Raw genomic sequence first — 17682 nt, 5'->3', positions numbered from 1 at the left:
GCAGACCAAGTGCAAAGGCAACACAGAAGGGAGTGGGAGATGAGGAAATGAGGACATAGTAGGAAAGGCCATTTAGAGGAGGTGTGCTTTTAATAAAGCTTTGAAGGTGGGGAAAGTGACTGTCGGATACAAAGAGGGAGAATGTTTGAGGCCAGAGGTAGGACATGGGCAAGAGGTTGGCGTCGAGACAAGATCGAGGTATAGTGAGAAGGTTGCCATTAAAGGAGCAAAAAGTGTGAAGGCTGGATTGTAGCAGGAAATCAGGGAGCTAAAGTAGGAGGGGGCAAAGTGATTGAATGCTTTAGACCCAAGTAAGGAGTGGATGGGCAACCACTGGAGGTTCTTGAGGAGTGGGAAAACGTTTGTTTTGCTTGTTTTTAATGACCTGGGCAGCAGAATGAAATATGGACCACAGTGGGAAGAGACAGGAGGCAGTGAGATCAGCAAGGAGGTTGATACAGTAGTCTAGGCAGGATAGGATAAATGCTTGGATTAACGTGGTAGCAATTTGGATGGACCCGATATGGTGCACTGTACTAAATACTTGAGAAATATGCAGTAATGAAGTGTAAACAGTTGCTTAAGCAAGATTCAAAACTCATTACAGCTAACAGATCAGAGCCTAAGTGCTCAACAAAATAGAAAGACATACAGATTGACTAACTCTCCACATTTTAGTGAAGTGGGGAAGGGTATTATTTACCAAATGTACCTCAGCCTGACTTCTCATCTTGTCTTATGCCGTCAAGTCACCTTCAACCACCTTAATGCCATGGACATCTCTCTCCCAGAATGCCCCACCTCCATTTGCAATTGTTCTGGTAGAGTATCCATAGAGTTTTCTTGGTAAAAATACAGAAGTGGTTTACCATTGTCTCCTTCCATGCAGTAAACTTGAGTCTCCATCCTCAACTCTCTCCCAAGCTTCTGCTGCCCAGCACAGGTAAATTTGTATCCGACTGCCCCTGACCTCTCACCTAATCTCTACTCCTGCACTTCCTCTTGCTTCTAGGACAGGACATATCCACTCGGATGCTCCCCACCATAAAAATCAAACCGTAGCATTTATTCAGTGCATCCCAAGTACAGAGCATTATGTTAAGCACTTGGGAAGAGAGAACAACAGATTTTAGAAGACATGATCCAAACCATGAGGATCTTGCAATCTATTAAGGGAGACGGACATTAATTTGTGTGTGTCAGTCTCTCCTGCTACCGCATCAGCTCATCAGCTCACACTTTCTGTTCCCCTCTAGCTAACCCACTGTACCTCACTCTCCTGACACCAACCCTCTGCCCACCCATTCTCCTGCCTGGAACTAATTCCCTCTTCCTATCCGCCAGATCTTGGCTCTCCCCACCTTCAAAGCTCTCCTGAAATCACATTTCTTCCAAGAGGCCATCCTGAATTAATTTATCCTTTCCTCTAGATTTAATTCCCTCCCATCCCAGTTATCACCCCATCACTTTCATTCAGTTGTATTTATTGAGTGCTTACTATGTGCAGAGCACTGTACTAGGAGTGCTTGGAAAGTACAATGAAGCAATAAAGAGAGAAAATCCCTGCCTACAACAGGCTTGGGGGTGGAGGAGGGGTGGGGGTTTGTGTTGAGACAGATCAAAACAAGTAAACAGGCATCAATATACACAGAATTATAAATATATACATATAAGTGCTGTGGAGTGGGGAGAGGGGGAAGAGCAAAGGGAGCAAGTCGAGGTGATGCCACATAACTGTAGATATACAGTATGACTTAAAGACTCACCTACATAGCTTTCTTTCTTCCTATCAGTAAATTATTTCTTTTCTTAGTGACTGTCTCCCCTGCTAGATTTTTAAGCTCCTAGAGACCAGGAATCATGTCTATTAACTCTATACTGTACTATCCCAAGCACTAAGGTGTTCTAAACTCAGCAGGAACTCAAATATTATTGATTCCTTTACAGAGATAAAGTGCTTAAGTAATAAAAGTGCAATGGGAGGTTGTGAGTGCAAAAGTGCTGAGATGATAGCTGGGAAGAAGAAAAATTAATCAGGGAAAGCTTCCTGCAGGAAGTGGAATTTCAGAAGGACTTTAAAAAATGGGGAAAACCAAGGTCTGGTAGATAGGAAGAGGAAAGGGAGTTCCAGGCAGGAGGAAGGGGGTGAGCCAGGGTCAGAGATAGGAGAATCAAGTTTAAGGCACACTGAAGTCATTCATTCAAATCGCATTTATTGAGCACTTGGTTCCGATATTTCTAGTACTTCCTGCTCCCACTATTTTTCTCCAACATCCCCAGTTCAGTCTAAACTCCTTGATGGCAGGAAAGATGTATCTTGCTTCTGTTGTGCCTTCCCAAGGGCTTTGTATAATGTTTTGCACTGAGTACGTGTGATAAATACCACTGAATTTTTAAGAGGCAGGAGGAAGTTCAATAAAAGTCATGTACTTTACAACTTGAGGCTACTTTAATACTTTATAGTTCTGAAGAAGGATCGTGGAAGAGAAAAATTACAGAAACCTCCATGTTGCCATTCTGCAGTCTTCAAAATCTTATCCTATTTTCTATTACTGGTACCATATCAAAAAAGCTACATATGAAAGTTTTCCAGTTCCTTGAAACATACCTTTTTCAGGGCAAAACCCATCTTAAGATAACCTAGTAATCCAAACTCCTCCAAACTTTTCATTTGTTCTCTTAATCAGTGGTATTTACTGAGTGCTAGCACATGCAGAGCACCGTACTAAGCACTTGGAAGAGCCCAATACAACAGAGATGGTAGTTACGTCCCCTGCCCACAACACACTTACAGTCTAGAGGCGTTCCTGGATGTTCCTAGGTAAGAATAAGCACTGATAGAGTCCCAGCCCTGCCACATTCACATTATAGGGAGGGAGCCTGAAGAAAGAGGGGAGGGATGTTATAAGGAAGAAATGAACGACTGGGCACCTAGTCCTAGGGTAGCTTTTAAAATTATGTGCTTTGTTATTGCATCGTAGAATTTATTTTGCTTTCTTTCGAGAAAGGAAATCAACAGCTCACCCTCTGGATCTTTAAGACAAAATTCTGCATTATCCTTCAGAATTTAACCAAGGGCATGAGTGTAGCAGACTTCACATTCTGGCCAACCTAGGGCAGGCTACAAGTAAGAAGTGACAGCATTCCAGTCTGCAAGACACATCACTGCATAAATCATAATCTCATAAATAAAGCCTCCAGTTCCAAAAGAACAAGCCTGGTGTCTGTCTGGAGTTATGAATTACTGTTATTTTTGAAGACAATGCATTGCTGGGACAAAATCCAATCAGGTCAACTTTCACATTAAGTCAACCAATAATATCCCAAGACAACTCAGAATAACAGCCAGATTATTTAGTACCAAGGCGAACTAAATTTTTTTCCCCCCATGTTAAAATCTCTACTGTCCTCTGCACTAAGCTCTCTTAACAGATGGGAGATATTCTGAAGACACAGCATAGTGTCTTTTAAATGAGCTGCTTTATGACATTAATAAAGAGAACAAATATTGCCAGTTTACATTTCGTAGATGAAGAAATGATCAAGCAGAGTATTTTGCTATATAGCAGTCTAATGATCTTTCCCCTCTGGATTGTATGCTCTTTGTGGCCAGGGAGCGGGTCTATCAACTTTGAGGTATTGTACTCTCCCAGTGCTTTGCACACGGTAAGCACTCAATCAATACAATTAAACTATTAAATAACCAAATGCAAAAGGGCTTTTACATATGAAGGGAAATACAGACAGAATTTCAGCTTTCGGTCTGCATGTCAAGAACTTTACACGTAAGATACTTGGGCAGTTTAAAGGGTCACTGTGAAGGAAACAGAAAGTTCACTCAGAATAAAACATCCAAAGAGGCTCCTGGCTTCCTTCCTTGCTAGTTAAGATACTTACATAGGCCCTGGAACAGGACTATATTCAGAAAGATATTTAATAACGGATGAGCTTGGTCTAAAGTTTAAAGAAGTCTGCCCTCCCACCCCCACCCACGCACAACATATTTTCAGCTATTGATAGACGATTAATTCTTTGTCTGTTGTATGAATCAGGGTAAACTACTTATGCTCCCATTGTCTGTCCTGCCTGACAAGATAGATCTAAGGGAAAGGAGATAATACTGTGCTTCTATCACTGAGTTTTGGTTAGATTTACATTTTAGCAAACTGCTGATCTGATACACCTCCCCTTAAGGCAGATGATTAGCTGAATCATTGCAGCTATACTTAACCAAGACCATTTCCAAAATTCTCTCTTCCATCTTTTTCAAGGTCCCCTGGGCAAAATTAATTGATCACAAGCAGAGTGACCTGGTGGAAAAAGCATGGGTCTGGGAGTTAGAGGACTTGGGATCTAATCCCAGCTCCAAGATTTACCTGCTCTGTGACCTTAGGCAAGTCACTTCACTTCTCTGTGCCTCAGTTTCCTCATTGGCAAAATGAGAATTCAATACCTGTTCTTCCTCCTAGACTGGGAGCCGTATGTGGGACCTTATCATCTTGTATCTACCCCAGCACTTAGTACAGTGCTTGGCATATAACAAGCACTTAATTTCTACAACTATTATTCACGCTCAATCATTTCATACCTTGCCTATTCTTTGAAGGAATCTCAGAAACCACTACTTCAGAAAAGTCCTAAATTGCTTATCCAACAATTTTCCAGCCACTCTATGTCCACAAACTATTAAGCAGTAGTATTTGTTGAGTGCTTACGGTATGCAGAGCACTGTATAAAGCACTTGGGAGAGTACAACAGAGTTGGTAAATGTGTTCCCTGCCCACAAGGAGCTTATAGTGTACAAGGGGAGACAGACACTAAAATAAATCATGGATACATACAAAAGTGCTGTGGGCCAAGGGTGGAATGAACATCAAGTGCTCAAAGGGTACATATCCAAGTGCACATGTGATACAGAAGGGAGAAGGAGTAGGGGAAATTAGAGCATTTATATGCAGTGGGCAGAAGCCAGATTGTAGAGGGTCAAGGGAAAAACTGAGGAAGTAGAGGCAGCGGGTTTTAGACAGCTCACTCAAGGAATTTGGAGAACGATAAGAGGAAGATGGGGTGATAGCTGGAGGGAGCCCTGAGGTCAAGGGAGGCTTTTTGTTAGGATAGAGGATACATGAGCATGTCTGAAAGCAGTGGGAAAGAAGTCATTGGAAAGTGAGTGGTTGAAGTTGGCTATTGGGGGGCAGGGGGAGGAATAGAAGAGACGAGGGAAGTGTTTTTGTTTTAATAGAGTATGCTAAGGGATAGGCTCCTTCTCCCTCCTGTGCCCTCTATACACTCGGATCTGTTACCTTTGGGGATTTGGTATTCACCCCACCCTCAGCCCCACAGCGCGTAGAGAAGCAGTGTGACTCAGTGGAAAGAGCCCGGGCTTGGGAGTCAGAGGACATGGGTTCGAATCCCAGCTCTGCCACTTGTCAGCTGTGTGACTGTGAGCAAGTCACTTCACTTCTCTGTGCCTCAGTTACCTCATCTGTAAAATGGGGATTAACTGTGAGCCTCACGTGGGACCACCTGATTACCCTGTATCTTCCCCGGCGCTTAGAACAGTGCTCTGCACATAGTAAGCGCTTAACAAATACCAACATTATTATTACATATCCATCAATCATTTATATTCGGGTCTGTCTCCCCCTATAGACTGTAAGCTCACTGGGGTTAAGGAACATGTCTTACCGACTCCGTTACATTGTACTTTGTACAATGAAATAGTGTGGCTCATTGGAAAGAGCCCGGGTTTGGGAGTCGGAGGTCATGGGTTCTAATCCCAGCTCCGCCACTTGTCAGCTGTGTGATTTCGGGCAAGTCGCTTAAACTTCTCTGAGCCTCAGTTACCTCAACTGGAAAATGGGGATTAAGACTGTAAACCCCACGTGGTGGGACAACCTGATCACCTTGTATCCCCCCCAGCGCTTAGAACAGTGCTTTGCACATAGTAAGTGCTTAACAAATACCAAAATTTATTTAATTTTACTTTGCCAAGCACTTAGTACAGTGCTCTGCACACAGTAAATGCTCAAATACCATTGATTAATTGATAGGGCAAACTTAATCTTACCCCTACTTTAAAAACAAGGAAATTGAGGACTAAAGTGACTTGCCTAAGGCCACACAGCAGGTCAGTGGCAGAGCTGGGGCTGGAACCCTAACTCCAGCAGTTGCCCATCCACCTCTGCAAATAAAAACTCCTCACCATTGGCTTTAAAGCACTCAATCACTTTGCCCCCTCCAACCTCGCTATTCTCCTACAACCCAGCGCACAAACTTCATTCCTCTAATGCTAACCTTCTGGCTCTACCTCTATCTTGTCTAACTCACCGTCGACCTCTCACCCACATCCTACCTCTGGTCTGGAATGCCCTCCCTCCTCACATGAGACAGAAAATTGCTCTCCCCCACTTCAAAGCCTTATTGAAGGCAGATCTCCTCCAAGAAGCCTGCCCTGACTAAGCCCTCCACTCCTCCCGTGTTGCTGACTTGCTCCCTTCATTCATCCTCCCTCCTATTCCCACAGCACATATGTATTTACCTGTAATTTATTATTTATGTATATTAATGTCTGTCTCCCCCCCAGACTGAGTTCGTTGTGGGCAGGGAATGTGTCTGATGTTGCATTGTATTCTCCCAACTGCTTAATATAGTGCTTTGCACACAGTAAGTGCTCGATCAATATGATCAAATGAATGAAAGAAAGAATATGGGCCCTCCGACTTCCAGTCCTCTGCTCATTCCATTAAGCCATGCTTTAAAAGTTCAAGAAAAGGAAGACCGATGTCCAATTAATAATAATAATGTTGGTATTTGTTAAGCGCTTACTATGTGCAGAGCACTGTTCTAAGTGCTGAGGGAGATACAGGGTAATCAGGTTGTCCCACAAGAGGCTCGAAGTCTTAATCCCCATTTTACAGATGAGGTAACTAAGGCACAGAGAAGTTAAATGACTTGCCCACAGTTACACAGCTGACAAGCGGCAGAGCCAGGATTCGAACCCATGACCTCTGACTCCCAAGCCCACTCTCTTTCCACTGAGCCATGCTGCCATATCGGCAAAAGTGTTGGTCAATGAAACTGAAAAAGCATTTGTATAATCCACTTCTTTAGAAAAGGGGTTAGTGGCAAAAAGGATAAAAGGGGCAACACAAATGCTCTTTTGAGTCCATCCCCAAGGCAGCATCTCCCCTCTGTTCACTTTTATCACCCAATGGCCACACACAAATAGGTAGCACTCAGTTGCTTTCCTTGTCACAAATACTGCAACAGTAACAGGATTCCTTTCATCTTATCTAAAAAGATGTTCTTGACCAGTAACTCTGAGGAATAGTTTTACAGCCTTGACCAACATGTTAGGATTCTTCTCTCTCACCTAATATGCTTTCAATCCTTGATATCTATCTAATCCAGGTAAAATTGCTAATGTTCTTCCCATGCCTAATTTCCTAATTTTTGCCTTTTGTCTTTGTCTTGTCTCACGCTGTCGGCTCCAAACCATAGCGACACCATGGACAAATCTCTTCCGGAACACCCCACCTCCATCTGCAATCATATCGGTAGCATTTTAGTTTTCTTGGTAAAAATACAGAAGTGGTTTACCATTGCCTCCTTCCACACAGTAAACTTGCATCTCCACCTTCGACTCTCTGTCTTTACCACAAAATATTTTGCTTTTGAACATATATACACAGTGAAAGTACAATAAAAATATGTAAAATGTCCATTTTATCTTTCACGCCAATATGTGAAATAATGGCTTTCACAGCAAGATGAAATAATTCAACTAAGCGCTAGAATAGATAGAAAATAATCAGGTCAGACACAGTCCCTGTTCCCACATGAGGCTCAGAATCTAAGGAGGAAGGAGAACAGGTATTGACTGAATCCCCCATTTTACAGATGAGGAAACTGAGGCACAGAAGTGACTTGTCAAAGGTCACACAGCAGGTAAATGGCAAGCTGGAATTAGAACCCAGGACCTCTGGCTTTGCAGGCTAAATGATTAAGTTGGCCTAATGGAAAGAGCATATGACTGGGAGTGAGGGGGCGAGGGTTCTAGTCTCAGCATCGCCACTGGTCTGTTGTATGGCCTCAGGCAAGTCAATTTTCTCAACTGTAAAATGCAGCACTGTAATAATGGTGTTTATTGAGTGCTTACTGTGTGCAGAGCACTGTACTAATCACTTGGGAGAGTACAACAACAGAGTTAGTAGACATGCTCCTTGCTCAATAAAACCAGTCTCTTCCTACTCCACAGGGATGCCGTGAGGATAAAATGAGAATTGATGTGAAAGACCTATGGAGAAATAATCCCAAAATTCTACAAGGAAGCAAAAGCAGTCTTGACCCAGGAGCTAAGAAATACACTACAATCTCAGTGAATGAGACCTGTAAATAGGGTAAGGTTAAGTCATTTGCTATATAACACTGCACACATCCCTGAGTCTTTCTGGGTCACTTTCCTCTTCAAAAATGCATTTGACAAATTACTTAGCAATCGTGGTGCTACACAAGAGGGTAAAACAGGATTAGACTCAGACATAACAAATGTAGTTCCAGACATAACTACACAGCAAGGGTGTGGCTACTGAAGCCATCTTAGTAGGCATACAACTCATGTCACTTCACCCTTCCCACATCATCACTACTTCCTGGTTTATGGCTCCTGCCACCAGCAACCCTCAATGTCCCCTTTCCTTCCTTCTCATTCCTCATTCTCTGTCATAGCTCCCCTGTACTTTTCAGAGTGAAGGTAATGACTAGGACCTCATGTAAAGGCTTTTCCTGACTCAGCCCCCATCTCTTCTATTTGCCCTCCCTTCTGTGGCACCTATGCACCGACTGCATTATGAAAACCACATTAAGCGCCTGGGAGAGTACAAGAGAGTTGGCAGACACGTGCCCTGCTTACCAGGACTTAGAGACAGACATTAATATAAATTACAGATATATACATAGGTGCTGTGGGGCTAAGGGGTGAATATCAAGTGCTCAAAGGGTACAGATCCAAGTTCAAAAACCATGTCAAAGATTCTAAGAAGCTACTCAAAGAGAAATTCTCTGTTCATCTCTTAGCATTTTGATTGGGTAGAGGCAACTCCCAGGCAGTGATTGGGAGGGCTGGCCCACGGGAGGAACAGGAGGACGTGGGAGAGGAAGGAAAGGGGAAGAGGAGGATATTTTCAGGGGTGCAGGAGTGTTTAATTCCACTCTAACAATGGCTGAGCTGCTTACTGTGGGCAGAGCAATTCCGCCAGGGAAAGTGCATATTGACACAAAAAGGGAACAAACCAATTCTAATTTCCCCTCTCGGGTATCATTAAAAGGAGTTGATCCATCTAATTTACCTGACACAGCTTTACTCCAGCTGGGAGGGTGTGTTGCAGGGTCTGGGAAGAAGTCGGGGGGGGGCAGGCAGTTATTCAGCTACAGGGCACCTCTCACAGTACAAATCAAGCATCTGCTGGCTTAGCTGGAAGTGTTGCATGTGCCACGCCCAGGGAAAAGAGTCTGGTTGCGAGGGAGGGATATCCACGCAGCCCCCCCGCCCTCCGGACAGATCTCTCTGCCAGAGTAATTGCAGTTTTTGTTTTCTGTGGAAAGAGTAGCTGGAAAAAGAGGACTGTTTAGTTTTAGTTAAGGTGTGTGCGGTTTAATTACATTTACATCAAAAGGATTTCAATAACTTGAACAAAGTCACTGCAAAACAAATCCCATTAAGCCTGAGAAATATTAGAGGTCTCAGAATATGCAGCACCATTCCAATAATAGAGGGGGTTAGGGTGAGTATGACAATGAAACCAGCTCTGAGCTGAATGAATCCAGCAGCAAACCAATACACAGATGTGAAAAGAAAATTAAAGGTGTGATATTTGAAGGGGCCGCTGAATGCGTTAAATGAGCTGTTATACAGTGATAAAAATGAAACAATTACTTTTAGAACTTTAAAATAAATCCATATTGAAATCGGAAGAAATTCAGCCCACAGTATCGGTTCTACTTCTGGGCAATCTTAAAATGAAGCTGAAGTCAACTCTAATCTCCGAAATTGTGACATCCCTCCCTCCTTCACTAAATCAATCAATGGCATTTACTGAGCACCACAGTAAGCACTTGAAATTCACTTGGGCAGTGAACAGGCTCCCTTCAGGGTCACAAAAAACCCTCACCCCGAGTCATTCCAAGGAACTCTAATCACTAGGACAGCCAGTGAGTCATTCTGTGTTAGCCAGTGCACGGTGCAGCTTTAAAATAGAATTGAGAGGTGCCACTTGAGCCAAGAGAAAAGGGTGGAAACAAATGAGCATGCCCATCCAAGGACTAACATGCCTCTTCTCCACAGGAACTGGCATGGTCCCTGGGAGATAAACACACCGGGAAATAGGGCAGTAACCTCCAGAGTTCCACCACCAAATTTCAGGAGGAGAAAAGCAACAACATTTAACCAAAAAGCTGTGCAAAATTGCTACTGTAAACTCGGGGCCCGGGATGTAATGGAAGAGAACACATCACATCCTGCACTGGTACATTATTTAAACTGTAAATGAATAATAGAACTTCTTATCACTCTTCTCAAGGACGGTAGTCTCATGTTAGTGCCAGATTCATGCTTTCTGAAAAAACTCTTCTTAAAAGGGCCAAATGGGTGAGGGGAGGGGGGAGAGAGAAGATCACCCAAAACCCTAAAACTACAGTCCTTGTTGAGATACAGGTGTCTGAGCAATGCAAATAAACTTCAAGGTAAAAGAAGAGCAGGATAATCAAACTCATTCAAGACTGTGTTACTACTGTCCTATGTAGTCAATGAAATGTTTCATATTGAAGGTATGCTCCCACCATCTGGGTGACTTCACTACTGTTACTGTCTTCATTTCTTGCTCAGAAGGTGAGAGCACCCCTCATTTCTGAATAATATTCCCTTTCATAATGGAAATAAAAATTCATTTCTCCAATCATATTTACTGAGCACTTACTGTTTGCAAAGCACTGTACTAAACGCTGGGGACAGTACAATAATAACAACAGACATTTCCTGCCCACAACGAGCTCACAGTCTAGAGGAGCTCAGATAAATCCTCTAATTATACAGATTGATCTAGGGGGCCCTCCACAAATTGTCACTCCTTTTCTCAACTCTTGAGACATCCTGTCCTTCTCCCACCTCCAAGCCAAGCACTGTCCCCTTGCCCTCTACAGCCATTTCCCTCCAAATCATATCCTTCCCCTCCTTTTAGAGATTGAACCTTATCGTGCCTTCACAAAGTTTTCTTGATTTTTCATGAACTGATCCTTTGGAATGACTTTTGGAATACCATTGTATTTACAAATGTTTAAAATACAGTACTCTTTCCCTTTATTCCAGATTTTTTTCCACCATTTCCCCACCGCACTATTCTTTGACTCTAGCCAGTCCTCAGATCTCCTCAGCTACTCTGCATTCCTATTGTCCCATAAAATATCAAAACCAATAACTATTTTCTTCTGCAGGTCTGAGAGTCCTAGTTTTAACATGAGTGCCTGTAAAGGCCTCACCTCCTTGTATTCTAACTCATGGACGGCCACTTGGTCTTCAAATCTCTCATTCGTTCCTAGTCAGTCCAATAACTCCAACTACTGCTGCTCTTCTTCCCTCCTCCCCAAACGCTTAGGGTATATATGTACTTCTGTTCAATCACAGTGGGTGGTCTATATGCTTCTGTCGCAGGTATTTCTATCTAGTCCAGTGCTCTGCACACAAAAGGAACTCAATAAATACCATTGATTGATCTATTGGTGCTAGTGCCTACTAGAGCTGTATCACACTACCCTGCACACAATAGGAGCTCAATAAATGCTGTTAATTATTGAATGACAACACTTCACAGTATACACCATTCTCTCCTTAAATCTTTGTGGATTTACAATTGGACTACTGTACCCTATGCCTCCAAAAAAAAAATTCACAAATTTCCCTTAACTTTTCTCTAAATATTGAAGAAAAGCCTCAAGTGAGACTTCCAAGTACTGCATCTGAATTACTTTCCAAAAATACACCACAACATACTTGGTAGGGTATCAGAAACTAATGTCATAATTTAAACTTAAAACTCATGGCCAGTGTGTGCTTGTTTTTCCAATACTTTCCCCCCATAGCAGCACGGTCCTATGATGAGACTGCCTGAATAGAAATACTCTGGCAATTAGACAGTTTAACTCTTCAAGGCCACCATTACTTGTCTGATGAAGAAAAGATACCACACGGAAAGCTAATCTGTCTCCACCAGGAACAGAGAACAGGGCAGTTTCCTGATTGGACTCATTCTCAAGAATTCACAAAAATCTCAACATTGGCAATGGGCCTTATACCATCAGTATTTCATTTTCTGTTTGTTTTTTAAATAAAACCACATCCAGTTCTTCCCTAACATGTGTTTTCACCCTGTGTTTTGGACAGAATATTCTTTGAACACTCATCTAATCTGGATGGAACCCGAGGTCTCAAGAAACACTTTGGGTGCATACCAAGAGTATGCAGAGTAGATCTGGGCAGGTGTACCCTAAAACACACATTATAGGAGAACTGAGTATCTGGATTTTGATAATGCCTTGCTCTGCACATAGTAAGCGCTCAATATGATTGATTGATTTTACCAAAAAAGTCTGCACAGAAAGTGAAAGATGAAGTGAAAGGTAAGAGATAAAATGAGCTGCAGAAAAATAAAGACCAGTGGGTTCATGAAATATTAAATAAGTGTTTTGGATTATATTAATCTTTCTCATACACACAGCCAAGGTACAAGGAGCTGTAGAGAAAAAAGTTCTAATTTTGAATGGAAATATCTTTAGAACATTCATAGTAGTTACTAAGCTATGATGAAGTTGCATTTGCCCATCATCTCTAGTTCCAGTGACTATTGAGAGTTAATTGTTCTTCCTCTTTTTAACTTCCCAGTTTCAGATGACTCATTCTTTCTACAAACTATTTTACTTGCCAATAAAAGCCAGGCTTGAAAAAAATTCCTCAGAAAGCCACATGTATTTGAAACTAAAGGAAGTCAAAATATTTTCTAATGAATTTTTATTTTAGCGCTGTTGTGCTATCTACACCCAACCACAATGTTTGGGGATACCAGATGTGATTAAAGGCCCATTTTTCACAGTTCTAATGAAAACCAGGTGCCTCTCAGGAAACACAACACTCCTCTATTTTTCCATTTTTCATTCCCAGCAAATAAACTTACAAAGAGCCCTTTTCAATAATCAATCATTTCTTGAGCACTTACTGCATGCAGAGCACTCTACTAAGCATTTGGGAGAGTACAATATAACAGATTTGGTACACAGGTTCCCTGCCCACAAGCAGCTTACAGTCTAGAGGGGTAGAAAAAAAGAGAAATCAAATTACTCCAAGTTTTGCATACCAAACCACCTTGAGGGAGATACAGAGGAATGAAAATTAAAACAAATGAAATGCAACAACCATATCAAGTACATCCTAAAGCATTTCACATACATTATTTTGTGGAGGACACCCCTGGGAAGGAGTAAGGTGGCCAGTATGATTATTTACAAAGACAGATACTGAAGCACACAACTTGCCCCAAGTTCCCTAGATCAGACTCAATTCCTGCTCACGCCTGCTATGCTAACACCAAGGCCAGGTTTCCTTCATCTTTTTCAGGCAGAAAACCATACATGATATCCTTCAGAATGTATTTCATTCTGATTTATCTACTAAAGAAACCCCTTCTTAAACATTAGACATTACAAAGGGTCTTCTTCTCTGTTTTAGCCATTTTGCAAGTAGCCCTGGTATGGGATGTTTGTTATGCATTCTGTCCATGCTCTCTGCTAAAAATGTTAGCAAGCAGGACTAGTGTTAAAGCCAGGAAGACCAACAGTCTACAAGATGGGCTGTATGGGATTACCTGTCAGCGATCACGACAAGATTCTATGTATCATCAGCCAACAGCCATTTATTGGGTCTGTTTACTCTTCTAGGAGCTATTTGCACTTCCAGAATACCTGCCATTGGCTCACCCCAAATCTCCTTTAGAGGGAAAGTTTGGAAAATTGTTTACTGATGCAAAGGTTGACTTTTCCAAGTTCATACAGTTCAGTCAGTGACAAAACTACAACTGGAAGCCAAAGCTCTCAACTACTGGAGTTACGCTACACTCCTTTACTCAGTTTTCAGATACAGCTTTCCAGAATGGTTATGAAAAGGAAAATGATTATTATGGTTTTTACTGTACTATGCACTGGAGTAGATACAAGATTATCAGGTTAGACCTAGTCCCTGTCCCACACGGGGCTCACAGTCTAAGTAGGAAGGAGAAAGATTTAAATCCCCATTTTATAGATGAGGGAGCTGAGGCCCAGAGAAGTTAAAGTGACTTGGTGAAGATCACACAACAGGCAAGTGACAGAGTTGGGATTAGAATCCAGGTCCTCTGACTCTTAGGCCCGTGCTCCTTCCACTAGACCATGCTGCTTCCCTATTCGCAGCACTTGGCACAGTTAGGAATGGTATTTATTAAGCACTTATACCAACAGACCATAGTTTCTGCTTTTCTGGTAAAAGTACACTGCCACATCTCACCCAATTCTCCCTTCCAACATATTCACACCTTTGATTCTGACTGCTCCACTTCTTGATGTAGGTGCTGCAACCCCGCACGGCTCTAACCTCTCATCAGTGACCAAAAGTTCAGAAAAGTTTACTTTCCAGACTGCTTTTTATGAAAATGAACGGGGCCATCTTCAACACAGAGCTAAAACCAAACTGGCTCCTACGAGTGTTGGTCTTCCTCTTCCAAAGTCATTTCAAAAAGTAATCCCTGTGAATTTTTATTAACAGCCTTTTTGAAAGATGTCAGTTGAACTCTGGGCAGTGACTACTTTTCAAAACCCAAGAACTAATGCAAAAGTTAAGCCAAATTAATTCAGATCCATTGCACTAAGGTGATGGAGAATTTCCAAGGTCTTGACTCCTTCGGTGCTACACACAGCAATGGGCATTTTTTTTTTTTAACACAATGCAATTGATATTACCAGTACATCAATAGATCCAAATTATATATTTGTGGAAGTCAATACATCACACATTTCACAACTGAAAATATCAATTTTAAAAGGAATAACTCCAAGATAATCAACAATTGTCATGTAGATTCAAGGGCAAAATTACAAAGACGTCTATGAGAAATTAGAATAGTTTTTAGCTTTATTAGAATATTAATTTGTACATAGTGTGTGTTTTAGCTCCTAGCCAGTGCTAATAGAGAATATGGTATCAATATTATATGCAGCAAATAAAGTATTTTGAAACTTTGGGAGAGGTTAAATTCACCAATACATTTCTATTCTAAATTCTCAATACTATTAAATGGACATTTTCATTTAGTTGTGTTGAGGATTAAAATGAAACAGAACTAAAACTTGGTGGCTTATCTATGGAAAGGCAATATGCTGAGTAAAGAATGGCTTGTTGAATAAAGTTTGCATTATGCTGAGGGAATGGTGCAGTCCCTACAGTTACAAAATGCTTGCTCCGAATAGGTTATTACATTAAAACTCCAGTTTCTGGAACTCCCGGAAAAATGTATGACAAACCGTACATAGCACTGTCAACTCGGGAATAAGCCACAGAAGGGCCAGGAGCCGAGTTACTCTTCCTACAAATGTGTTTCCATCCAGACCTGGTTGGACCATCAAAAGGGGGTTGAAAAATAGAAGTCTTATGCTTACTCAGTCCTTCACATCTCGGTTGAGATTCCAAAGTAGCAGACCAACTGAAGTGGTGGTTTCTGTGATGTGGCAGCTGTCCATTGGGAACTGCACAGAAACCACCATCATCACAACAGGCCAAACAGCTGTCAAGAGAGAAGTTTACTCTGGGTAAGATCTGAAACTAAAATAGAGGTGAAAGGCTGTATCCCATTACTAAACCCTTGAAGTATCCACTCCCAAATTCCTGTTCATTTTAAGCGGACCCAAGCTCCAGTGGATATCTTTGCGAGTTTGCAACTTAAAATAAACTGCACTATAAAAAAAGCCGGTCAACGGATGTGGCCAGTATTTAAAATCATAACTGTTTAGGTTAGAGATTTCTGTTTATTATTCTCTCTCACCCCTCTCTGGGTGGTAAATAACTTTTGTCTACTACTGAAGCACTCTGCTCTCTTTTAAAAAGTTTGGATGCATTGGTAAGACCTCAACTAGAAAGATGCCTATCATCTTCCCCTAAGAACTCTAAAAACAATCAGAAAACCCGCTAAAAAAAAAGCCTCCCACTCCCATCCCCCGTTTATTCAATAATAAAAAGGCTCGATGTGACCAGCCTACCCCCAGCGTGCACAAAATACCATTGACCCAAGGCCACACTGTCCAAGCAGCCAGTTCGGAGCACGATTTCTCCCACCACAGCTATATGCACCAGAGACCGCTGTGTCCTCGAGCCGTCGCTGCAGAGAAGGTAGTGGAGAGAGAGCCCCTGTTTAGGACAGGGGTGCCCCCAAAACGGACCATCGGGAAATCGGACCCACGCAATTAGTTACCCCCGTCCCCGCACCTTCACCTGGAGTTGGAAAATCGCAGCCGCCGACCAACGATGTGAGCGTAGCGACTTTAGGAGGGTGAGTAGCTTCACCTGCAAACTCGGCCAGCACCCGACCACCTGGGAAGGGGTGGGGGGGTGGCGATCGAAACCCTCCCTCGCAGTTCCAGCCCGCACCTCCCCGCGAAAGCATTCATCTCGGACCCGCGTGGCAGCAAGCGCTAGGTACTTACGGGGACCCAAACTGACAGTTCCCGCCTGTGGACATGCAGGCGGTCTCCTCTCACCGGCATCCTGAACCTGGGCAGAGAGGACCGGGGGAGTCTTCGTGCTTCCCGGCTCAATCTTTCTCCCGACACAGGGCGCTCTGCCCGCTTTCTCTCTCTTTTTCAGTTTGGTCTCAGGCTTGACACCGAATAGGCTCCCAACCGGGCGCCCCTAGGTAACTAACTTCACGAAGACCGGGCTTTCCAAAAACACCGGCACCCATCCCACGTCCCCTTCTCCCCGATCGTGGCGACCTCACCGAGTCCCCAAAAGCAACTAACTCCGAAACATTCCTGCAGTCGAGCTCGACGTCCCCGGGCAACACTCTAATAGGTCGCTACCATCTGCAGCTGAAGGGGGGGAAGGGGGTGTGTCTGATGAGCCACATTGAATCCGCCAAAGACGCTCAGGGAGGATTCCCCGGTTACTATTACATAGCCAAAACTGTCGGTCGAAAGGAGCCGGATAGAAGGGTGGTAGGGGGAGGATGGGGGTTTTGAGGTTTTCCGATCTTTTACCCCCCTTCCCCTGCCAGTGCGGTTGGTCTGCTCCGAATCGAACCCTGCGGAGCTCACGCTGCGATATCCCCCCCGCCCCCCGCCTGGAAGTACTTGTGCAAACAGTATGAGATAGGAGAGGGGCGCCCTGCAACAAGCCCATTGTTCCGAGGGTTCGTCATATGAAAAGAGGTTAAACCAACGATCATGGCCACGGGACAGGGTGGCAGAAGTTTCTACTCCCCTTCAGGCGCCGTGACCCCCATTCGAAGGTTTAACGAAGTCTTTAATTAGGCTACCGCTCCAGAGGAAAATGAAGTAGACATCAATCCCGCCTACCATGTCAGAATAAATGAGATCTTTTGGAAAAAGAAGCTC

At 43.0% G+C, this 17682-nt stretch overlaps 1 protein-coding gene across 4 annotated transcripts in view; it reads right to left on the bottom strand.

The window, feature by feature from the left end:
• The window catches only part of TJP2 (tight junction protein 2), a 124507-nt gene that overhangs the window by 56392 nt on the left and 50433 nt on the right, over positions 1-17682 (bottom strand). The window contains exons 1-2 of one of the 4 annotated variants that reach the window (XM_029054707.2): positions 16774-17103; positions 15733-15857 (exon numbers count right to left, since the gene is read on the bottom strand). The exons of 2 other annotated variants lie outside the window; for them this stretch is intronic. Coding sequence is in view for 1 of the 2 variants with exons in the window: in XM_029054705.2 (XP_028910538.1) it covers positions 16774-16833 (60 nt within the window). In the remaining variant the exon portion in view is untranslated. Of the gene's footprint in view, positions 1-15732; positions 15858-16773; positions 17104-17682 lie in introns of those variants that run through there. One more of the 4 variants, XM_029054705.2, reaches the window with a different exon arrangement.

This window comes from Ornithorhynchus anatinus, chromosome X5 (assembly GCF_004115215.2).
Source record: "Ornithorhynchus anatinus isolate Pmale09 chromosome X5, mOrnAna1.pri.v4, whole genome shotgun sequence".
NCBI classification, from domain to species: domain Eukaryota; kingdom Metazoa; phylum Chordata; class Mammalia; order Monotremata; family Ornithorhynchidae; genus Ornithorhynchus; species Ornithorhynchus anatinus.
The sequence above is the reverse complement of the archived record's forward strand: the minus strand, read 5'-3'. Positions and strand labels throughout refer to the sequence as shown.